The 25,953-nt window shown below is 26.9% G+C and overlaps 1 protein-coding gene across 2 annotated transcripts; it reads right to left on the bottom strand.

Annotated features, from left to right (window-relative positions):
* Window positions 1-1,184: 1,184 nt before the first annotated feature.
* LOC107437860 (Kelch-like protein diablo) lies at window positions 1,185-24,898 on the bottom strand. 2 transcript variants are annotated; one of them, XM_016049987.3, is made up of 12 exons: window positions 24,769-24,898; window positions 19,580-19,659; window positions 18,997-19,032; window positions 16,398-16,668; window positions 13,848-14,120; window positions 13,590-13,748; window positions 11,130-11,340; window positions 9,798-9,981; window positions 8,249-8,392; window positions 7,776-7,909; window positions 5,363-5,571; window positions 1,322-3,253 (listed from the first exon to the last, which is right to left on the bottom strand). In XM_016049987.3, exons 3-12 carry the CDS (start codon window positions 19,023-19,025, stop codon window positions 3,062-3,064), a joined length of 1,806 nt encoding a protein of 601 aa, XP_015905473.1. In that variant the 5' UTR covers window positions 19,026-19,032; window positions 19,580-19,659; window positions 24,769-24,898; the 3' UTR covers window positions 1,322-3,061. The 2 variants fall into 2 exon arrangements, with proteins under 2 accessions (XP_042904522.1, XP_015905473.1); XM_043048588.2 differs by lacking the exon at window positions 18,997-19,032 and having other exon boundaries at window positions 1,185-3,253.
* Window positions 24,899-25,953: the final 1,055 nt, after the last annotated feature.

The following is a 25,953-nucleotide window of genomic DNA, read 5'->3' as shown; positions in this document are numbered from 1 at the left end:
TTTAAAGAGGCTAAAAAATTGATAGTGACATTTAAAATAAAAGTTCACATACTTTGAGAAATCAATTGTAATTATCCTAGTTTAAATGAACTAAAAAAATTAATAAATTACTTATTATAGAAAAAAAGCACATTAGTATTTAAAATCTTACATAAAATAAAAAGTGAGAAATTCAATATAATATCCAAAAATAGTTTATTACAAAAATTTGCTTTAAAAACTATAACAGTGAAAAAGATGACCAAAACTGCAAAAAAATTAAATGATTGAAGAAACTAAATCGGCTATATGCTTTTTTAATATTCATTTCATACCCAATATATGAAATGTACCCAATATATGTTTTTGAAAAGTAATTATAATAGGAAATATGCTAAAATATAAAAAGAAAAACATTCTAACAAAATGAATTATGAGAATTATCTAACAATTCAGTTTAGACCACTTTTTAAATACTCATTAGAAAAACAGAAAATATAACGAACCACAATAAAATCAAATTAGTTTTGAACTAATTTAATTTATTAAGTTAGGCTTTTATGGAAGATCTGATACTTAATGATGCAAAAGTATATGAAAAATGCAACAAGGAACAAAATACAATGAAAAAATAGTATGACTAAAAATGAAATATTAAAAGTAAGGAAAGAAAAGGATGTGAAATTGAAACTACATCTTTTTCTCCTGTCAGGCTGCTATTTGAAGTATAAGTCATAGCGTGAAATAGAGCTTGTTTGCAAATAATATATTATTTTCATAACTGCTATAGGTGTTAAACAGTTATTCATGACTGTTTGGTCAAGATTAGCCTATTTCCATCTGAGGCCCTCTATGCTAATTATGAAAATAGCACAAAATGTCAATATAAAGAAAAAACAAAGTTTTGTGTTAATGAAAAGCATTTGAGATCTTATTTTTTAATATTTAAAAAGATACTACAACGCTGCATTATATGTGCTCATAAAAATAGCAAAAATTGAAAATTATGCATTGATTTTGAGGATTTACATATCTACCAAATTGGCATCTTTTAAAAAAGTTTGATAATTTTTATAATACATATCTCAGTTATTTGTCCATTCTAAAACAACGATAATGGCAAGATGGCAACAACTTTTGGCAAGATGGTACATATAGTTGGAAATTATAGCTTTGTTAGAACTGCAAAGCACTTAAACTGTGACTTTTATTATTTTTCTGCTTTGAAAAATCCTGTTAGATTTCTTGCACTAACTTTTGCAAAAATAGTTATGTCTGATAACTAAACTAAAATTAATAATTATTGGATTTACAATTTATTTGACTTAATTAGGTAAACAAATAAGTCAAATAAATTGTAGTTTTATATTTAGAAGAGCTATGAAAATCTACAGAATAACCTTGATTAACAGAAATACGGGTTCTAAGTCTTTCATCTTTAAAGATCAAGATCTTTGAAGTCAAAAAGCTCATAAACTAATAAAATAAAGACTAATAAAAAATTGTAGAACCTGTAATATACTGACCAACAACAATGTAATATAATTCTTTTTAACCAAAACTAGAAAAAAACATAACAATACTATTGGTTTTATTTTTTTAAGGGTTCCCACTTAATTTTAGAAATAAGATTTATTATTTTATTCAAGTTTTCCTATTACTTAGATAGGTTTTTAGATAGGAGGTTTAGATAAATTTTAGATTTATATTTAGTTTTAAATAAAAAATTTTAAAAGTTTATTATTTATATAACTGTTATGCTTTAAACAAGAAATGAAGAAGAAAAATTTGGTTTCACTTTTGTTTAAGAAATTATTATAAATTAAAACTGAAGGCAATGCAGTCAATAAATTTTGTTACATTAGCAATACTTACAGCCATTTATAATCTTATTTGTAATTAAGAATAAAAATAAGTTTAAAAAGACCAAAAAAAATAAATAAAATAGAAAAAAATCAATGATTACTTGCAGCTGTTTAGGAAATAGTATTGCTAAACTAAGAATAGAATTAGATAATTGTTTAACTTTTTCATACAAAGCTTAGAATATTTGATTTTAGTAACCACCTAGTTAATTTAACCACATTGCACTGGAGTATAGAAATGATAATTGTAATTGACAAAATTGTTATTTTAAATTTTTCGGATTCTTACAGCTTAATGCTATGCTTGGTCCTTTTCTAGGTTTACTGTAAGATTTTTTTTCAGGTTGTAGCAAAAGGAAAAACTAAATATTTCCTGTTCAGCTGAAGCTATACTTGATTTATAACAACATTATGTACACTATAAAAAGTTAAGTTTGTACAACATGGGGGAAAAAAATGACTCTTTTCGTAGAATTTTAGACAATTTTGTGTTTTAATCATTTTCTGTTTTGTAAGAAATTTTTTTTAAAAAAAACTATTACTCTACAAGTACAGTGGCAGAAAACAAATATGATAGAAAAATGTTTGGAAGTTTAAACTTTTGAACAAAATCATGCATATAAATCATAAAAATAAAAGTTTTAAAAAAGTACTTAATCTTCAGAAATTAATTTCCTTATGCAAACATCTATAGCTCGCATGATTTTTATGAAACTGCAAAAACAAAAATAATAAATAAACACATTTAAAAATATAAATCACTACTTACATTCTGAACAAAATAATTTACAATTCAGCAATTTCAGACTTTAAAACATGAAAATTTCCACACTTGCCAAAGTCAAATTAAAGTAAAATTCTAAACACAAAATTATAGAATCTGAAATAAATAAAATTTTATAATACAATTCCTACCAAACTATAGTACATCTTTTTTTATATAATTACAAACATAAGAATCTATATCTATCTCTCGTAAGTCCTCATACATAAGCATAAGGTCTGTCAATTTATTTTTCATTAGCGACCACAACCCCACAGTACAACCCATTATTTACAATTTGGCGCTCAAAATAGAAAAAATTCATATAAATAACAGGAAGAAAAAAACTTTCACAAATGATTCAAAAATAAATACAACAGATGATGAAAAACAAGCTTTCAGACTTTATCATTCCAAGAAAGGACTCTCCCAGAATCCCTCAAAAAGCCTGCTGTCACCAATAATGAGCTTCGTGATGCGGTAACCTAACAACACCTACTCCACCCCCTAAGCGTCTATAATTCATACTTCCACACAGTCTCCATTGATTTTGCTCTGGATCATACACTTCAATAGTTTTTAAATAGGATGTGCCATCAAAGCCACCAACAGCATACAGAAGTCCATTCACCACAGCTAAACCAACCTACAAGAATAGTATAAACACTTTTTTATTTAAAAAATGCATAACCTACAAATATCAGTGTTTTCCCTAAGCGTTTTAAATCTCTATAAATGTGCCCTTTTTGTAAAAATAAGCTGCTGTCTCTTAAAAACACCACCTTTTAATTTTACTTTTTTAAAGTTGTTTCTTTAATCACCTATTCTAATGAAAATTCCAATTCTGTTTATTTAGTTACAATTGATTATTATAGTAAAATTTTTCTTAAGTTGTCTTGTTATACAGATAAAATTTGCATGATTTGTGGCCCCAGAGATATTTACATCTTTTAATTGGGGAGGGGGATTAATATATAATATATTAATGAATTTTTTAATAATTTTAAATTTTACCATTATTTTTTTCAATACCTTTTATAAAAAAATAAACTTTCAAATGTTTATTTTCTCATAATTCTCAATTTAAAATATAAAAAAAGCTTTAAAACTGTTCCTCCACTAATATTATTGTTATTATTTTTTAAAGAAAATTTATACACAGAGATTGTCTTTTAGATTGCCTTTAATTATTTTACAAAAACTGTTATTTGACTTTTGTTATACAGTCTAACTTTCGGTTATTTTAATAATGAGTGAGAATTACTTCTTGGAATATGCACATCAAATTAAAGAGGGTAATTTAAAAATTGAAAATCAAATTAAGTTATTACATAATATTACACTTTTTGATGAAAAGCAAAGGTGGTGAATGCCCTATCAAAATTCAAAGTGCCCTTTCCGGTGAGGGAGCACCCTGCCCTTCTTAATTCCTAGGGAGAACTCTGAAGTATTAAAAACTTTTTACTTAAAAAATTCATAACCACCAGCACAAACACTTTCTATTTTTTTAAAGGCATAACCAGCCTTTTTTTATTAAAGCCAGAATGAAGTAGTTTAAACATACATCATTTAAAAAATGCATAAACAACAAGACTTAAGTACTACAATCCAACTCAAAGAGGGCCAGAAATTTTTTGATGAAAATCGTACAATACATAGACATTTTCTATTATTTATGTGTATACAAATTCATATATATTTAATTTCAATAAATGCTTTTATTTTGAGCTTCAATTACTTTAAAAAATAAAATAAATTATAAAGGAAGCAAATATATTATATTTCAGATGAAATTCAAAAAGCGTATTTAGTTACAGTGCTCTTTTTTTTTCTAATTCTATAGAAAGAAAAGAAATTACTGAAAATTAACTAACTGACAGAAATAAACAGATTTATGGCATAAATTAGAGAGAAATATTAAAAAAATAATCAATAATAGCCCTCTGTTTTGATTTCTTAATCATACATGCTTTCTAAATGTCTTCTATCTTATCAACTGTATCCAAAAATTGATTTGAATTTTCATTCTGTATTATAAAAGATGGAACAGTTTTAATTGCTTTGTAAGCATCCACCAGAGGAAAGTAAACAAAAGTATTCCACAGTGAAATTTAAGAAAAAATTTAGCTCCACAAGTCTTCACCAATAGAAATGCAATTCAGCAATATCAATTTCTTAGAAATATTTATGAGAGTGTAGAAGAAATGACTACCTAAGTAGAATAAAGGATAAAAGAGTGCTAATGAGGCTCGACTGTATAACCTCTTTAAAGAGAGTTAATGAGGTTCAACTGTATAAACACATATTTAAAAGTGTATAACCTACAAGAGTTAGGTAGTATAAACACTTTTTATTCTTTAAAAAAAAAGGCATAACCTACAAGAATTAATTAGTATTTAGGTCAGATTTCAAATGAAAAAAAAAAAAGGTCTCTGGCAAGAATGAAAAAATTGTTAAAACCCTCAAAAACCTAAGATGATGTTTACAAAAATAAATACTAATACATAAAAATATGCTAAATAAATGAAAAAATAATAAATAAATATATATTTAATAATAATTAAAGCAGAAATTAAAGTTCAAAATTTATAGTTACAGCAATTTCGATGATAAAATAGATAAATTAAAGTTATCAATTGTATTAATCTAGCAAAACAAATTTTATTTTTTCATAGTAAAATACAGCTGTTTATGAATAACAGGTGGTGAATGACAACTGTTTATGATACAGGAAAAGAAGAAAAAAATTTCATACCCCTGATCTCCTAGATGTCATTGCTACAATTGGTTGCCATTGATTTGTTTGAGGATTGTATCTTTCAGCACTGCTCAATTCTGTAGTATCATCTCTTCCACCAACAGCATAAATCATATTATTATAAATAGCACAACCCAAGTGTTTTCTTCTTGTTCCCATGGAAGCTACTGAACTCCAGCGGTTGGTTCTTGGATCAAATCGCTCAACTGTAAAAGATAGAATAACAATTTGTTACAATATGTTTAGGTAGAGGTAACTGAACTTTTGGTATTTGCATTTATAGGTACATTTTCTCTCATTATACTTTCTTTAATAGTCATATTAAATAATTTTTGGTATGTTTAAATCAATCAATTGGCACTTGATATTTTAAACTTTAGTTACAGGAAACATTTGATTTAGTGCTTGCACATATGGAAGTGAGAAATTCTGAAAGAATGGAATGGAGAAATTCTGAAAGAGAAAGGAAGCGTGGAATTTCTGGAAGTGGGAAAGATTCTGATCATCACACATAAGACTGTACAAATGGTTACAGGACATACCGCACATTCAAATAACAATACAGGGAAAAGAAATATAAAATACTATCTTTTGAGTATGAATTTTTTTAATAACGAACATTGTTTCTAGTATTAGCACAATTATTCCAATTAGAAGAGTATTTGTAATACTTTAATTTGGTAGCATTCTTATTCTATTAGCTAAGAAATTTTGTTANAAGTGCTTGGGGCCACCAATGGTGCGCACGTTGAAGTGTACTAAACAAAACTTTATTAGTTGCAGTAATACATGCAAAAGAAAGAATATAAATATCTTGTTTATGTTTGAAGTTATGAATTTTTGAAGTTGTAAAGATAATTTTGGAACACCCTGTATTAGCTGAATACAAAATCAGGAAGTGCTGGATCAAGTCTATTTGAAAAGTTTGAATAATGATCTGGGGATGCAAATATACCTGTTAGGAGTCAAAGGGGAAAAAAAGAGCAATCTGACACAGAAAACAGTTCATTTATTGAAAACACTAAACCAATCTAATAAATAGCCAATATTTCATACAACAGTAAGCACCATTAGCAGGAATAGGTATGTATTTAACATCAAGTCAGATATTTCACTTCACACTAAATTCAATGTCCTGCACAAATTAAATGAAACAATCATTAAGTTTCTAAGACCAATTACCAGTTAGTTATAACAACAATATTTCACACACAAAATTGCTGCTCTGGCATATGTAATAAGATGTAAAAAGCACATCATCTCAAAGCATCATTTTGAACAAATAGTATGACATGACAATAAAGACAAGTAAACAATGAACTATAAAAGGGAAAGAATAAAAATGGCTCTAACAACCGAGTTATTTAAAACTAAAGAAGAATGTTTTCATAATGGTATGATGTCATTAAAAGCAACATTAATCATATTGCGAGTGATTTACAAAAAAATAAAGAAATAAACAAATGCAAATGAATGAAATTGAGTGAGTGATGTAGTAAGTGACAGCTTCGACAACTCCGGCCAGTACAAAAAGGTTAACATTAGAGAAAATCAAAGTAAACAGTATACTACTTGGATCAATATCAATGGATTTGAGCAGTTTGGTGTTTTCAGTATACAGAATGTTACAGTCTTTACAATAACAACGATTTAAAATAAGTTTGTAAAGAAATTGAAAGAAATGAGAAAAGAAAATGTTTGAATGCAATAAGACATTGAGATATCCCAGAAGTAACCACTATGAAGAAACATTGTCACAGTCATTTCTCATTTTCGAACAAAGTATAATTTGGATAAAATCAAATAAAAATTTTGATTTTTTTTAAAATTATTTCATTTTTACATACAGAACACACAAAATGAAATAAATATTCAAGCCAATAGATAAATCTGAAGCAGAACAGCAGCAATAATGTCCCTAACAGCAAAATAACTTGGGTCCACATTGGGCCAATATTCACTAATCTGGGCTCAATAAGAATTCAACGGGGCGTTATTTACCGATATTGGTCCCATATAGAATTGTCCAATTCACCAGGTATTTTACAGCCATTGTACAACCAATATCAGCCTTATATAGAACTACCAGATTCAAATGACATTTTATATTCATTATTCGTCAAATATAAGCCATATGTTGGCAATATACAGGCTGATAATGGCCCTAAATGAGACCAATATTAAAAAATCTAGACATCCCTATATCTGTCCCTTGGTGCATGTTCATATAGGTCACATATTGAGCCCAACTGTGGTCAAGGTAAAATTGTTGCTAGGGGTCAATTAAATGGTATAGTAGCTTATCAACCACTGAGTAAAAGTACATAATAATTCAGCAGAAATATAAATGAAAGACAGAATATCATAAACACAAATTGATATGTTGATATTGTCTCTTTGTAATACACACCTGAATTAAGAGGAGATGAACCATCGGATCCACCAACTGCATATAAGTAGCCACCTAAGACTGCAACAGCCACACCTAACCGTTTTGTGCTCATGGGAGCAACTTTGGTCCAACGATTAGTTTGCGGATCATATCTGTAAAACAATGCTGTGAATTTAAATATGATTTCTAAAATATTAACTACACTTGTTCTTTAAGACTTTGAAAATGTTCTTAATAAAGATAACACAAAAATGACACCAAACTTTAAGTTTTATAAAAATTAAAAATTTATGCAACATGCATTAAAAATATTTTATTAAATGTAGGCCTTTAATAAAAGAAACCAAAATGTAATTTTTGCAAATTAACAAGGAATGCAATTGAAAAGTATATCTTGCTTATTAATATATTGAATGGTTTAGATTAATGCAATATAAAATTAAAAGCACTGTATTGAGTTAAATATAGATAAAAACAGTTTCACAATATACCTTTCAACAAAATTAAGGCATGACACTCCATCTTGTCCACCAACAGCATATAAATAACCATCTAGAACTGCAACACCTACACTTGTGCGACATGAACTTGTAGGTGCTACATCGCAGCTCCATTGATTTGTTTGTGGGTCATATCTATTAATACAATAATTATTTTAATTTATCTTAGATTATTTAAAGATAGTAAGAATTTTTCATAATTGAACACAAGCATAAAATATAAGAAATATTCAAAAATATAACCATATTTTTTATGTACAAAATACCATATTAACTTTTCAATGTGTAATACATAACTCTAAATTTACTCTTTTAGAAGAGAAAAAAATTCTTTCAATTTATCAAAAACAGGGTACGAAATGAAATTATAAAATAATTACACTACCTTTATAAAATCCTCTATATGGTAGGGCAATTCTGTACAAATTATGCAAATATAATCAAAAGTATTACATTTCAAACTACATATTTTTTAGAAACTACTTTAGCTAGAGCTTTATTTAGTGAAATTCATCTCTGAACTGATTACAAAATCAAACTCAGGCTCATCTATTCCCCCTCCCCACAAACAAACAAAAATAAATAAATAAAACATGTAGAAGAGCTAAACCTACTGTTTCTCAAATCAATGAGCTATTTTTTAAAAAAAAATTTGATGCCAAACAACTTAGAAATGAGTTAAATTAATAATTCATGTTCAGTCAATGGAAATGAAAAAATGTGGCTCTTACTGGGATTAAGTTCACCAAGGACAAAATTAAAGCAAGATATAATAATTTTTTAAAATCTATAAACGAAATGCATAGTCAGATGAAATCTGATGTCATTTTTCGGTTACATTATATAATATATTTTGTACATTATATAATAAATGTGAGTTATTTGTTTAATTTGAATTTAAAATAAGATTTCTTTTTTACTATTTACGAGTAACACAATCCATGCAATTTTAATTATTTGTCAAAATCCTGTGAAACATAATTGATTACTTTTTGGACACACAGGTGAGTTGCATATCATAGGATGAGAAATACTTTCTAAAGGACTATTTTCATACATACTATCAAAATGAAGATATATGTTAGATTTTAGTTATGCTTACATAAATTTATATGAAAGATCATAAATACAGATAATTAATTTTTTTCACTTCCAGCTTGGTACTAGTGTGTATTAATAACATAATTATATCATAATTTTAACTTGAATACAAGAAAACTAAAATTCTGTAGAATAACCAAACGAAAATTTGAATATTATTTCTAATATTATCTAAATCATTATATAATATTAATATTTAGTTAGAATAGGTAGAATTGATATTATTTAAATTATTAAATATCATTTAAATTCATTCTAATAAATATTAAAATATTCAATATTACCCAATAAAATTTAATTTTGAAAAAAATTTATTATATAAAAAAAGATATAGAGTTTAAATTAAAATAAATATAATTTTAATAAAATGAAACTAATATTAATTTTTAAAATAATTTTTTTTTTACATTATATAATTTAGAGAAATAAATGCAAGCACCTCTCTATGCTATTTAAATATGATTGTCCATCGTGTCCTCCAACAGCATAGAGCAAATCATTCAGAACGGCCACTCCCACGCCACATCTTCGTTTGCTCATAGGTGCAGCCATACGCCATTCATTGGATTGGGGATCATACCTTTCAACACTTGCAATGGCATCACCACTGCACCATCCACCAACTATAATATTAAAATTATGTAGGTAAACGATAATGAAATTATTTTAAGAAATCAAACATACAGTTTAATATAATATGCTACCTGCAAACATTAACATGATGTTGTTAGATTAACTTTATACACAGTTGTCATACTGACAATCAGGGCAAGATTTCATTTCTCAAAATAAGTAGCAAAAGTTGCTAGTAATAAAAATTGCATACAAGCAATTTTGAAAGCAGTATCACAACACATTTTGTGATGCAGGGTATTGCTGTGTGACTTAATAATATATATTGGGATGAGATTGGCTAAAAGGCAAAAAAGCTGAATTTCCACACGAGTAAATCTTACGTACGTGCAATCATTTCATGAATTCCAAACAATTTAATATAATAAATAACTATGTGTTGATATAAAATTAATTGTCAAAATAAAAAAATTTTATATTAAAATGCGTTTATATAAAAAAATTTAATACATATTTATAAAAATTTTACAATCACCAAATATTTTTATGCAATGTATCTGAAAATAAAGATAAAACAATACAAGGAAAGACTTGTTGAGTTATCAAATGATTTGGAGTCGAAAATTGTGGTTTAGTTCACAGAAGATTGACTAGGAGTTGCAAACGAATTCAAAACGACATTTGAAGCTTTCAAACTTTGAAACTGTCTTTTAAATTTTTCTATGACAAATTTGTGTGAGACAATATTTTTGTCTTCTCACACACCATAAAATCAAAGTGTCGATAAAATATAAAGAATATTTAAGAAGTACTATGCCCAGCTCTGTCAACTATTTAGTCAAGGTTTTATAATATAGTTAAAAATAAACAGACACACCCTTCCCATTAATTCTTAAGCTTTGTATATGCATACTCATGAGTTAGATTTGTGCTATACTTATGCAGCCCCTCAAACTTTTCATACATATTATGGGGTCCCTACACTGAAAAGCTTAAGAAAACTTGCTTTTTTTTAATGAATTCAAATCCAACATTACAGAATAGGTTGATTTTTTTTCCAAATATAAACAATAAGTTGTTACCAAATTTTAAGAAATCTTCATAGAAAAGCTATTTTTTATTTCACTGTACACTATTTTTCATTAATCAACTCTGCATCGAATATTAAAAAATCAACTAAATTTTCTATATATTTTACCAGCAAACAAAACTTCTCCTCTCCTAACAGGTTTCCTGGGTCTTGTACGTGGACCTTGCATCAAAGGTCTTTCTTGAGGTAGAAGTAGATAATTCTTAGCCTCATCTACTAAATCTCTACAGGCTTCATCACTCTTTATTAATAAATCAGAACCAACTGTTCCAACAAGGAATTTCGGACTAAGAAGAGGCAGTCTGACATGTTGTAAAACCTTTATAAGAGAAATACAGAATTAAGCACTTAAAAAAAAATTGTGTGTTGCTCTAATAATTCTTTAAACCTACATCCTTAACCTTTTAAGAAAGGAATTATTAAGAAAAGAACAATAATTCATTTTTGTTCACATTTCAGGAGACCGTAAAAAAATTTATTACCATAGTACCTACATTAGATTTCTACATTGGGTACCTGCTAGTACTTATTACCTAACACTACAAAACCAATTATATATCATTTAGTTTTGCCTAATTAGAAATTTAACTAATAAGAATAATCAAAAAAAATAATCGGTATTTAGAAAAGTCATTAAAGGGTAATATACTACATATATGAAAGGCCATACTACATTTAGGTAATTTTAAGCTTAAAATAGGTTCTATGTAATTTTACTCGGTAAAACAAGCATACAATGCACAAGTAACAAATTTAGAGCAAACTTTTCTTATACAAAGCTTTTTCAAGGACACTTCATTAAAAAGTTAACACTTTGAAAATGTTCAAATACAATACCTAATTAGAGAAAAAAAAGGAGAACAAAGTAAATTTTTTAACATACTTTTAAAAGAAAATTATGAACAATTGAAAAAATTTTATAAAAACTAACAAAAATATTTTACTTTTATTTATTTATTAATAATATTATTTTGAAGTAAGTAATATTTTTATAATTCTTAAAAAAAAACAATTATAAACATAAACAGGATTATTCTTAAAAGGGTAAAACATTTCGAAATATAATTTCTTCATTTCAATTTTTATTTATTTAAAGTATCCAGTTTTACACATTATAAAATACTCAACTGGTTAGAGCGAAATGTTAATTTAACTTTACAAGAAAGTTTAAAATTAAATTAATTTATGTACCACCATTTTCTTCAAAAAAAAAATCATGTTAAGTATTCTTTCAAACGAGTAATCAAACATGTTAAGTGTAAATAAGTTGCTTTTAGTAACCATTTTGCTTCGCTAGAATAAAGTATATTTTTTTAAAAAAAATTTCTTGCAAGCCAAAAATTGACCATAACATTCACCAAATCTGAATCCAATGGATTTTTAGGCGTGACTCATCCTAAAACCTTGTTTTCACTTGAATTTTGGCATATTTATAAAATTTCGTATGCAAGGAATTGTTTTACATAATATCCGCAGGGGAGATGCAACCAATGGCAGTGAATTTGTGAATATGCATACAACTATGCATCGCTAGTTCTTTTGAAAATTTGTAAACGTGTTACTGGTTATTATGTTTCTCAATTTCCTTGAAAGTAACATAATTGCTTTTAATAACATTGCAGCTGACGTAATAAAAGAATCAAAACTAGAGAGATTTTGCTTATGGTACAATTCACAACATAATAGAGGTATTTGGCAGTCGCTAAACGCTTTTTTTTTTCTTATTCCAAGCTAAGTCTGAAAGATAGCAAATTATAGCATAATGAACTTAACCAAGCTGGAAAAGTCAAATTTATACTTAACCTAGCAAAGCATTTGAAATCTGTTGCTTCAAAAATAAAAATAAAACTTGATTCAATAAATATTTAAGTTCATTAAGTAAAAATACTTACAAAAATTTGAAATCAATAGAAATGCATTTACAATTTAAGCTGAATTTGTTTTTGTTTCCTTTTTATTTCCAATGCCCACCACATTGCCAACCATATGCCATTGTGGTACTTAGTGGGCAGTATTGTTAATCTCTTTTTCGTGGGCACCATATAGGTGAATCAAGATCACCCCAAAAGCATAATAAAAACAGACAGAACAGAGAGCGAAGTTACATCCATTCAATCCATGGCCAAAGCAGGATTTGAACCCAGGACCTTTCTAACATGATGTTAGCTCCCTGAGCACTATACAGACCGGTCAGACAATTTAAGCTGAATAAGTGGTAATACAATTTAAAAAATTTTAACAGAATAAGAAATTTAATGTAGTATTTGGGATAAACTAAAAAAGTTATATTTCAGAAAATTAAAAATAATTAATGGTTAAAAATAATTAATGGAATATTTTTTAAAGACATGGAAGATAAACTAGCCATTAAAAATAAAACATATAATGGAATAGGTTATAAAACTATATTGAATTCATATTAATTATATAGTCACTCAGAATAAAGAAAACTCAAAATCATATAAGTATTACACTGAAATAAGCAAACATAATAATAATAAATAATTGAAAAGACAAATATATATATATATAGTTATAGCAAAAAAGCTATGTATTAAGAATCAATACCTGAGGCAAATGTTGCCGTCTCTCTGTAATATTATATTTCACCCATGACATTACTGCATTAAATACTTGCTCTTCACTCCTAACATTTAACTCATCACTAGATATTATATCTATTAATTGATTAACAGGAAGCAGGAGAAATTCTTCACTTTCCATCACCTAAATAATTTGAAATAAATAAAAATGTTAAATATTTTTTTAACATTAAAATAAAAAAAGGATTTGATAAATGATATTTCTATCAACATATGGCATTACCTCTTGGAAATTATGTTGCGTAAACTTATCTGCTATACGAAGAAGTTCTCTGCACGAATGTGTGTCAGCAAAGGCACGTATACCTAAACAATTTGATGGGTCTAATTGCCTTTTAAGAAACTCACAGCATACTTCCTGTATTTCAGCCATTTGAAGGAGACAGGCGGCAGGTAATAACACTTGAACATTATTTTCTTCCACAATGATGTGGGATGTATAAGCAAAGTCTATAAGTAACTCCATAGCGTGCTCATCAATATCTCTGATTGTCACCTTATAAATAAAAATGCATAGATATTATTTATCCATATTGTTACTTTGACTTGTGAAGCATCTATTTTTAAACAACACAATCGGAAAAATTTAACAATTCAAATTAAACACCAAATAGTCATTAAGAAACTAATTAAAGTAATGCATTGAATTATGAATATGATAAAGTAATATTTAAATTATAAATAATATATTTATCATAACCTAGATGCATTTTAGTGCAATGTTGAGCACCTTTCTCAGCTTGTTAATATGACTAGAATAAAGGCTCTGAAACAATTCATTTTAATACACAATTTTATTCTTAACTAATTAAGGTCTCTTTTTCCTTGCAAAATAAAATAATAACTTTATTTAGCAAATATTTAAAAGATAATTAAGAAAAAAGATACACATTACTTAAAAGTTTGAAATTTTTTATTGTGACAATTGTTTATTTTTGCCAATACATGCAGAGCATTTGTAATTATTGAAAGTCTTATTGCAGAACATTTGCAATTCTAAACCTCAGAAAACACAGATAATATAAGGTTCAATCAACATGAGTGAAAAACCCACAAGTAAAAGTGTAGAAAATACAAAAAAATTTAACAATTAAGGTAGATAAATTTTTTTTCTCCTTTGAAAATAAGTTTTAGTTAAAAGAAAAAAGCGATTTTTTTCCTTAACTCTTTTAACTGCAAATTTTACAACATTTCTACTCATTTAACCGATTGTTTTTCTCAATAGTTTATGTAATCTTGTGATTTGTAACATCCCTGTTTTGACAATTCCAACAATTTTATTCAGTTGAGGATGGTAGCATTAGCACAACCCTCACCACTGAAAAGTATCTGTTTAATAAATGTATTATTTGAGATTTTATTGTTTTTTTTTAATTTGATTAAAAATAGCCACTAACGTAAGATATACAATTGGAATATAATTACAGTGTGGTGGTTTTAAAATAAGCCACATAGTTTATATACACAGCTGTCAATTTCAGAATATTTAAGTTGTCATGAGTTATTTACAATCTTCCCTGTAAATACATATTATATTTTCCAATGTTTTTTTTTCCCTTCAAAATTTGCACATGCAATTTTGCAAAAATGCCCTTTCATGCCATTTCTTAAAAAAAAATCCACTGTAAGAAATTAATGAACAGAAACCAGCAGAAAAGCTACCCAATAGATGCCTTTTACACTTGAATGGGAAATCCTATTTTTCAAACTACATATATGAGATAAATATACAAATCTATTTTTTTTAAATATATCAATAGGAAACCATAAAGAGGCAAGTTCATGATCGAGAACCATTCATTTAAAGAAATGCAACTAAAGACAGTGACCAATTTAAAACTACAAATAACTACTGAATGCAGCTAGAGTACAGTCAGATAAAATAGAGAAACTTCAAATGTCTTTCAAATCAAGTTCAATTAGTTTAATAAATCTGCACAAAAATAATTTCTCAATTTTACTTCATCAATTTTAGGTAGACTAGATAAAGATTTAATACAATAAATTATGCATAGTATAATGCTACAATATTATGATGTTTTAAAAGGCTCATTGTTATCTGAACAAAATTAGAAGCACTAAAATGTTAGATTTTTGTAAACACTTAAATAAAAATTATTACAAAAATTTAATTAAAACATTATTTTTCTCCTTCATTTTTAATAGAATAAATTAGAATAGAATAAAATAGAAACACTTTGATAAAAATTATCATGCAAACACCTTAAGTATTTATCTTGCCACATTTAAAGTTGATTGGCAAAGAGTTATACAAACTGCTTGAGAGTAGATTCCAATTCAATACACAGACAATTTACTAGAATTGTCCCATAAAATCATTCAAACCCTAATTTTTACTGGTGAGAATAATTTAAAAATAATATCTACCCCTCAAAATATTCTATACTATTTGATTTGATACTCGAACTATTCGATATATTTGAAAATATTTGATTTGATTTATAAAATGTTTTGCTCTTTCTAACTCGGCAAAAAAATATTTTATTCACCTATTTTAATAACATTAATGTTAATGCATCAAAAAAGAATAGTAAACAGTTATAGTCTCCTATTATTTAAAAAATCATAACTTTTCAAAACTCACAATAGTTACAAAAACTGTAATTTCATATGACAATAGAGCATTTTAAGAACAGCCTAAAATTGAAAATTAAGGCAATGCTTGTAAAATATCATTGCTTCAGTTGCAAAATACATCAATACAAACATCAAAATTAATTGAACTTTAAAGAATTAAAACAATTTTAAATACCTCAGTCTGCCGACTCTCAGCTAATTCGCCAGTAAACATGGCATGGAAGTAGGGAGAACATGCCGAAAGTATTACTCGATGGGCAAATATCCTCCGGGTTCCTACAATCAAAACAACATCACAAAGCTCCCTATGCTTCCTTAATAAATTGATAGCTTCTAAGGTATGGCGAGGGTGTTTGTCCGATGTGTATTCTAGACGTGCAGGAGAAGGAGGACATTCTAAGTCTGAATGCAGAATTTCACCCATTCTGTTAGTCAAATCCAGAACACTAGTTAAAAAAAGTTCAATAATGCTTAAGAAATAAATGCAACAGGACTATTTTAATTAGACATTAAAAAATATTATACACATTATAATAATAATGTCTAGGATAGCCAGGACAAGTTTATTTGGAGTCAGAATATTATATAAAACAGATAAACATATTAGCATCTCCCAATCATGTTTAGCTTTTTTTCAATTACACGAATTTGCATTAAGATGATTATTTTTCTTTACATTTAATACTACTTAGCAAAAAACAAATAAAATTTTGCCCAAATTATATTTGCTTTGGAACACTTCTAATTTGAATGAATAATTTAAAACAAATCACAAATTTATAAAGAATCGAATATAATTTGGAAATAAGGTCAACCACAGCATGCATTACAACAGTTCATGACTGCTGACTTACTTCAAGTTGTTTGCATATGTAATAGTGCTATTGTATGTGAAAATATTTTTAATGTGTACAATCTTTTTACTAATGCTATACCTATTTTTATCAAATATTTCTTTTCCTTGTTTAATATGATTCCTATAAAATATTAAACAAAATAAAGTGAGTGATTAAAATAAATAACACGTTAATAACTTTTGATAGAATGAGCAGCAATCCATAACAGGGTGCGAAGCCAAATTATTCAACAAAAATAAGTACCTTTTAAACACTTTTCATGCACTCAAATAATATTTTTAAGCACTTAAAAAAACACTATTAGGTAGGATTGGAAATTTTTAGACAATTGACGGTTGAATCTGGTTTTAATCGTCATGTCAAAAAATTTAAAAACTTTAGGCATTGTTTTTGACAACTGTCAAAATTTTTGAGTCATGCAAATTGAATGGCGTTTTCATGCGCTACGGACTGACGATATGCCAAAATTGATTGAGGTTGACTTAATAGTGAAAACGTTGAATAGAACAATGTGAACAGCGTCTTTCTGCGTAATTCGTAGCGAAAGTCAACATGGTAAAGGAAAAATCTCATTTTGGAAAAGGAAAATTAAGCACTTTTTAAAAACACCCAATGAAAAAAGCACCTTTAAAGGCTTTTAAAAACGAAAATTGAAAATAAGCACCACTAAGCCATTTTTAAAAACATTATGCACCCTGTATAAGGAACAAATCTCCAATGAATCATTTACTACATATACATATATATTCTTTGTGTACAGTGCGGAAAAAAAACCCAAACACTTTAAATACTTATGAGATATTTGATCTTATGATGTATTTTCACGTACTATGATGACGTAAGTTCAGTGGTTCAGAGGCCTAACTTTAAATATGAAGAGCAAACGAAACTTTAAATTACAAAATCCGAAAACAAAAACATACTTACTCAGAATACACATACTTTTTTTTCCAGAAGATTTGGATTCTTAACTCTAATATCACAAGGAATAATCACAATTTGTAAAACATAGTCCAAATTGTTAGATCAGGAGAGTGGTCAAAAGTTTGGACCCATCAACGATAATCTCTCTTTTTGCGTACAACAGGGTCAAATTTTTCAAGAAAAAATAAATACCTTTTAAGCACTAAAAATTATTTTGAAGAATTTGAGCAGTTGAAGCATTTGAAATTATTTGGGGGGAAGACGAAGTCTGAAATCGGGATTCTCTCCCAAAACGCTGCGACTTTAGTAATCCTTTCGAGGAAAGGATTTCTATCCACAAGTGTAAGAATTCTTTACAAACCACCAGACTCAACGTAGGCTCATGCAAATATATGAGTAGTTTTTTCAGTGTGCAAAACGATTGATGTTTTTGTAACATATGGATATCCGTACGCAAAAAACGAATTGCTCGTGAATGACGTCGTTGCAAGAATCACACTTTTTGCCCTAATCATTGGGGACAATTGTCACATAAAAGGAACAAATCTCCTTTCGAAAAAAGGAAAATTAAGCATTTTTTACAAAGTCAATGAAAAATAAGCATTTTTATGGGCTAATTTAAATAAATAATGATAAAAGCACCACATTCCACAATTATAAATTAGTGTAAGGACAAATGCACCAAAAATTCTGTCTGTAAAGCCATGCGAATCATAACAGAATCTTTAATAAGCTTTTATGTGAAAAAAAGATCATTATAACCTAATGATGAAACAATAAATTCCTCACAACAACAATAGTAGAGTATATTGAAACAGCTAACATAGTTTATGCATCGTGGTCGCATTTTAGGTTAGCGAGAAAATCCTATTTACTAATGTAAAAGTATAAAATCAATTTCCAAAAAAATAAAAGGTTTGCATAAAACTAAAATACAAACTAAAGTACTAAAAAAAATCATAAGAAATAACAGAACTTTGCAAACTACTCTACCTTGATTTTTGCTTGATTTTAATCGGCATTAGACTCCTAAAATGAAATAAATGGCTCAGGAAAAGATTTTAAACACAACACAAACTTAATGGAAACAAAAACCTAGTTCTGTAATAATATCTATTAAGTAAACAATGTTATAAAACTAAAAGCATTGTAATTAAAAACTTAAATACATATTAAAATATTAGCTAAATTATAAGAACATATAACATAAGAAAAAAACAAAAGTAAAAAACTACACAATAAATTTTTATTACATAACAGTTTACACTGAATTTGTGATAAACTACAATTAATAAACCTGATTATTTATGAAATAATCCTTTTCTAAAAATCTTAATGAAAATACATTACATTAATTTGTAAATTTTAACATGTTATAACAGAAATAAAGGAGGAAAAATTATTACAAATTGACAATATTTTTTCCTAATACTAATCGTTTAAAAAAAACTGAGAAAACACAGGAAATAATAAATCCATTCAATTATGGCAATATTTTAAATCTAAAATGACTGCATGATAAATTATTCATAAATACCTTAAATAGATGAGAGAAAAAATGGAAAATAAAATTTACCATGAATTTAAATCACAATCAAAAGCAGTAGTGCTGTTTCATTAATGCAATCAGAATCATTCAGGTTTGAGACACATAATCTGGAATGCATGAAAATAAAATTTTAAAAATGTAGAAAAAATCATCTATACAAGAATTTAAAATAAATTAATAATCTGGATTGAATAAGTTTTGCCTTTAAAAAAATTATTAAATGTTTTTAATAAAAAAGGAAAGTTTGCATTAATCAAAGTTGGTAACGCAACAATAACTTATAGCAAGAGCACCTGAAGTGTGTGCCGCAGCACCCTGAGATGCGTCAGATATGGGAAACTGTGAGGTATCCATATCTTTAAATCTAGTATTTATCTTTTAAGACCTATAACACTGTTTTTTAAACTGTCACCAAGGAAAATAAAAAAGCCATAGTTTAAGTGCCATACACTTGAAGTAATGAGAAGATTTTATATATAATCCTACCATAAATCTGTGCTTCAGAACAGACAAATAACTTAAATTTTTTTAACGTTATTAAACTTTTTTAAAAATTGCCAATTTGGCAAAATTTTTCCATCTTGATGAAAATTATTAAAATCACTGCCTCATCCTCAGTTTTTCCAAATTTTTATGAGCCCAGGTGATGCAGCATTTGAGGTTATTCGTAAAAAAAAACATAATTTCATATTAGGAACAAAGCCTTTGAAAAACAACCATAAATTCTGTAATTTATATGTTACTATTTAAAAGGAAAAATGTGTTAAAGTAGAGTTTTGGATATAAATATAATATGGATGTCCTGTGTAAAGCTATAAATCATATACTATATTTTCTGATAAGTAAACTAAATATGATTTTAAAAATATATACATGTTTGTTTAAATCAGTTAATTTTTTCAATCACTCAATTCAAATGTTTAATTAAATTATGAACAATTAATACAGTAATTATAATAAATGTCTTAAACAGATGTTATATTAGTAAGTTATAAAAGCCTCGGTACTGCTATATTCTAGTAAATAAAGCTCAACATCAATAAAACAATAATTTTTTAATTATAGTCTTATTGATTTAAAACTTAAAAATAAACTTGAGTACAGAAGGCTTCAAAACTAGTCTTATATAATCACAGACTTCAGGGAAAAGAGGAATCAATTAAAATGAAAGTAAAAGAAAATTTATTTGACATGTAATGAACAAGATGATTGTTTTAAAATTTTTCTATAAGATTATTCTTTTGGTAATTTTATTTTTAATTAAACAAATTAACAGATAAGATAAAATAAAATTTTATGCATAATTTATTTAATATTTATGATTATTCAATATTTATAATGATACATAATGGTTTACCAAACTTTTCAGCTTTTGACAGTAATTGTCAAAACAAAAAGAGGGTTTAATGTCAAGATGAATAAAGAACAAATTCATTGATCACTTATAATTTTATATGCATTTTTACCTTTAATTACATAATATTATAATAGATAAAATTTTTTACATCAAAATTTTTGGTTTTAGACATGACGGCTAAAAGCAAATAAAACTGTCAATTGTCAAAAACTTGCGAATCCCACTTCTTAATCATAACTTTTCACATTTTATAGTTCATTTAAAAACATCAAGTATTTTTCCATTAATCATTCATCTTAAAATTTGTTTTTAATTCTATGAGAGAGAAGGTAGAAAGTGAGACTTTAAGCTATTTTTTAATTTGTCCAACCATTCCATCACATTGGACAAGAAAATGAGGTGCCTACTATAGGGCAATTCCATGGTAAGGTCAACCAGATGACTAAAATTTTAAACATAATATTTTAATGCAAACAAGGTATTATTTTCAAGATAAAAAATTGAAGATTTAGAAATAATAATTTTAAACTAATTAATATCAGTCGATAAGCTATTTTCAATAAGCTATATGCTCTCAAATGATGGGCTACATCATTTGAAATTTTTAGCCATGGTAAATGAATCTTTAACAAGTAGTTTTTTTTGAAAAATTTACACTAATAGATAATAGAATAAATAATAATTAAAGTAAACTGTATCAAAGCAGGTTATCTTGCACAAACATGTAGAAACATTTCTCATTTTGATTAACAAAAAAATTTCCAGGATACACTTTTAATATTTTATGTCCAACACTAAAATACATAATTAATTGCACTGTGCTAGTTGAGATTTAATGAAATAAAATTATTTTTTCTGTTTCATGCAAGATTCTAAGTCTTATTTGAGCAGTCTATTTTGATTCTGAAAATAATATTTTTATTGCAATAAAACAATAGTCAATTATTTTTATGTTTGACACCATTCCTTTTCTTCTCATTACATCTGTCTTCCCTCATTTCATCTCTTATTTTGCTTTCTCATAATAAATATGAATAGAAACCATTATACGAATAGAAACCACTAAATATTCTTTTAGATTAATTTAGAATGATGCGTTTCATCTCAGTAACCTAATAAAATCTGCTGCTGTACTTAAAACTATTTATATTAGAACTTAAAATTGATCATAAGTTTTATTTATTTATTTTATTACATTTATTTATTTAATTATTATTATTTTTTAAAGTAATTGACTCAGTTTTAATTTTTTGAAAATGGACTAACTTCATTTAGAGCATTTTAAATCAACCACAGTGCTTAGCAGAGCTTGAAAAGTGTATGTATTAGGAGCAAAACTTTTTTTTCTTCCGAATATTCTGCAATTATTTTTTGTATTTTTTTTTTTTCATTTATTTATTTTTTAAGAAAAGCAACTCAGGGCCATATTTAAAAACAGTTTTCCAGTTTAAACCCAAGGTTATACTTAGGTTAGCATGAATGCTTGCTAAAGGGTTGCCACATGCATTCAGATGTCTAAAGCTTTCTAATACAGACAAAGGCATAGTTGGGACTTGCAACTCTGAAGACAAGCTCAGCTTTCGTGCTCTCTGACATATATATCTGTGTTCTCCCTAAGCATTTTTTCAACGGCAGCCAGCCCTGCTTATTCTTTGATCCCAATAACTATGCCCTTCTTGTAAAAATAAAGCCACTATCCCTTAAGAGCACTGCATTTTTATTCATATTCCATTTTGAAAAAAATTAATTCACTGTTTAAATAATAACTACACACTGGTAAAATTATTTATGTTCATAGATTTAATTCTGATTACTATTACAGAGATTAACTTTGTTAGGATTATTCTTAACTAGTTAAATTTTTTTAAAAATCTTTTCTTCGAGAGAGGGGGACATTAAACTTTTTAAATGATTTTTAATTTTAAAACTATTTTTTAAATAAATACCCTTTTTTTAAAAAAAATGCATTTTCAAATATTTATTTTATCATAATTTTCAGTTTAAATTATAGGAAAAAGTCTACAAGTTTTGTCTAGCAATTAATCTTTTTTTTTTGTTAGTGAACTTTTTTTCAAAATAAAATACTCACAGAGTTTGCCTTTCAGCACACCTTTAATTTTTTTTTATAAACTACAAATTTTTCTCGTATTTTGATAACGAGAGAGAATTACTTTTTGAAATTCACACATAAGATAGTATAAGAGAGTAATATAAAAATTGTTGAGAATAAATTCAGTTATTACATAATATTACACATTTTGATACATTTCTACTGCAATAAGTGAGTATCTTTTTCAGAAATGAAGTGCCCTGCCCTTTTCAGAAAGGAAACGCCCTGCCCTTTATTTATTTATAGGGAGAACTCTAATATATATATATATATATATTATATATAATAGATATAATGTCAGTTTCGGGACTGTTATAAATTTAGATTCCATAAAATTAAATTAGTTATTAATTTTATATTGAATATTATAAATTTTGCATTTAAAATAATTCACAACTTTAAATTAACATAATTCAACAACGTAAAACCACTCATTCAATTAGTTTTAAAATTAAACAGTATACATTACTAATGTAAGTAGTTTCTATTACACTTAGATGTTTATTAATTTTAGTTGAAGGGTAAGTTGCTTTATCGTCTCTCCAATTTAAAAAAAAAATAACTTAAAAAAATAATAAACCTACATGCAAATCAAATTACAATAACACAAATGCTATTCAATTGATAGGTAAACGGGATGAAAATTTAAATTATTGGGGTTGTTATAGCAATGAAACCAAGTGGCATGTAAATGTAAAAGAGAAAATGCGAAAATATCCTTTTTCCGCAAAAAAATTTTTTTATAAATTGAAATAAATAGTTTTTTCTCCTTTTAATTAACAGTAACTTATTCTTCAATAGATTTTTTTAATTTAAAAATTCTGAAACTTTTTTGCATTTTACTCTTTTTTTCCCCATGTTATTTAGAAGTTATAGAATTTTTTTTAAAGACAGTTGCTAATTTTTTTTTTATTCCAGAACTTTTAAAATAATTAGAACTAAGGAAATATCTCATAATATGAGTTCTATTTACACTGTTGCTAATATACGCTGCATTGCCTAAAGTTAATGATTTTTCAAGATGAAAAATGTTATAAAACAAATTAACCCACCTTCCATCAGGAAATAAAGGACAATTTAAATTTAGTTCTAATTTTAAGTTTTTTCCTCAGAAATTTATTTATATTTTTTACACCATGGAATTGCCCTATACCCTAATTTCAAGAATCTGAAGACAAAATAAAAATGAACATGATGTTAGTACGATGAAGAAAAATAAATATGTAAGGACATAAAATTATGCGAAACAAAATTCTTACAGTTGAACACTGACAACATGAGACAATTTTGATCGTACTCCATTTAATAATGTTTAATGAAACTCACAACATGGGTTGCAAAAGCGACAATATTTAGTTCTTTAACATTTACTACTGATTTCATTTGGATATTTTGGCATTTCTAAAATTAATTACAAGAAAAGCACAAAAGATCGAGGATAACACGCTTAAAATTTTATAAATACAGTAAAATATATGTTCAAAAAATCTAATATTTAAACCATTATTCAAAACAGAGAACGAGTTAAAAATATTTTGATTATGAAGTGAACGCATGCTTAGTGAGATCTATCAACATTTATGAGACCATGCAATAAAATAAATATTTCTTCAAGAAATAAGAAAATTGCATCTGCACAAAAGATCATATTAGAAAGCACAATTTCAAAAATAACATAATCATTGAATAATTTATTTGAAACACTTTAGTATTGAAATAATCGAGGAGCAACATAGTAAAGAGATTTACCAAAATAAAGACACACTTAGAAATTCAGCATGATTTAATTGTTATTTACTGTATTTATATGACGTTCAACTTTCTATTTTCAGTTTTAAAGACATTTCAGTCAGTTCAGTTTTAGTTTTGCACGGTTCACAGTTATTGAGAAATATTTTTAAATAAAGCAATAGAGATATTTTGACTAACATAAACGTCAATGTTACAGCATATGCGTTCTAGTTTTTAATTCGCTGAGTCACGTGATATTTTTTCTCCATTAGTGTACAAAGCAAGCTTTCGCTGTGTAGGAAGGGGAAAAAATACACAACAAGCCACTATTTGAATTGCTTATAAACTTGTAATATCTAGTTCCAAAAGTTTGNGGGAGGAGGCGTTACTCATTATGATTAGTATACTGCGCATGCTTGAAAACATGCCTGGAAGGGTCATCCTGTTTCCTGAGGATTCACAGGCATCCTCACGCTATACACTACCCAAAAGTTTCTGCTGTATTCTGCGAATATTTATTTGCATTTTTCTGCCTTTTTAATGATCTTTGGTGATTCTTGATTTAGACAATTTTTCATACAGCAAAAAGAGTCTTATTCTTTCTGCATATGAAATTTTCGTATAGAAAATTGTGTAAATTGTCTTGTTATAGTTGATATATGCTTTATTTATTAATTTGTGTCTCAAAAAAATTAATTAGTTTAAGCATGCAAAATCTCTTTCATACTACAGAAAAATCTTTTTCATTCCATGTGTGTGATAAATCTTTCTCTGGGAAAGGAAATTTAAAGCAAAATTCTTTAATTCATAGTGAAGAAAAACCTTTACATGCAATGTATGATAAAAAGTTTACACAGAGAATTACTTTAGAACAACATTATGTTGTTCATTTTTATTATTTATGTTAAACATTATGTTGTAATAAATTTTTTTTATGTAAACAAATTTTAAAAGAGCACTATCGTGTTCATACTGGAAACAAGCATTATTCATGCAGTACATGTAGTAAAACATTTGCACAGAACTGCACTTTAAAAAAGCACTCTATTATTCATACTGCAAAGAAGCCTTATTCATGCAGTGTGTGCAATAAATCTTTCAGAGAAAAAATTAGTTTAACAAGACACAATTTTGTTCATACTGGAGAGGAGTGGGGTAGTTATTCATGTAGTGTTTGTGATAAAGCATTTACCCTGAAAAGTT

Source organism: Parasteatoda tepidariorum, chromosome 4, assembly GCF_043381705.1.
Source record: "Parasteatoda tepidariorum isolate YZ-2023 chromosome 4, CAS_Ptep_4.0, whole genome shotgun sequence".
Taxonomy (NCBI): Eukaryota; Metazoa; Arthropoda; class Arachnida; order Araneae; family Theridiidae; genus Parasteatoda; species Parasteatoda tepidariorum.
The sequence above is the reverse complement of the archived record's forward strand: the minus strand, read 5'-3'. Positions and strand labels throughout refer to the sequence as shown.

Excerpts from the sequence above, each read along its gene's own strand:
- LOC107437860 (XM_016049987.3), bottom strand. The coding sequence starts at position 19,025 with ATGCCGATTAAAATCAAGCAAAAATCAAG. Across the intron at positions 9,982-11,129 it reads AGGAGAAGTTTTGTTTGCTG|TTGGTGGATGGTGCAGTGGT; the intron begins GTAAAATATATA and ends TTAATATTATAG. Across the intron at positions 5,572-7,775 it reads TTCATCTCCTCTTAATTCAG|TTGAGCGATTTGATCCAAGA; the intron begins GTGTGTATTACA and ends TATCTTTTACAG.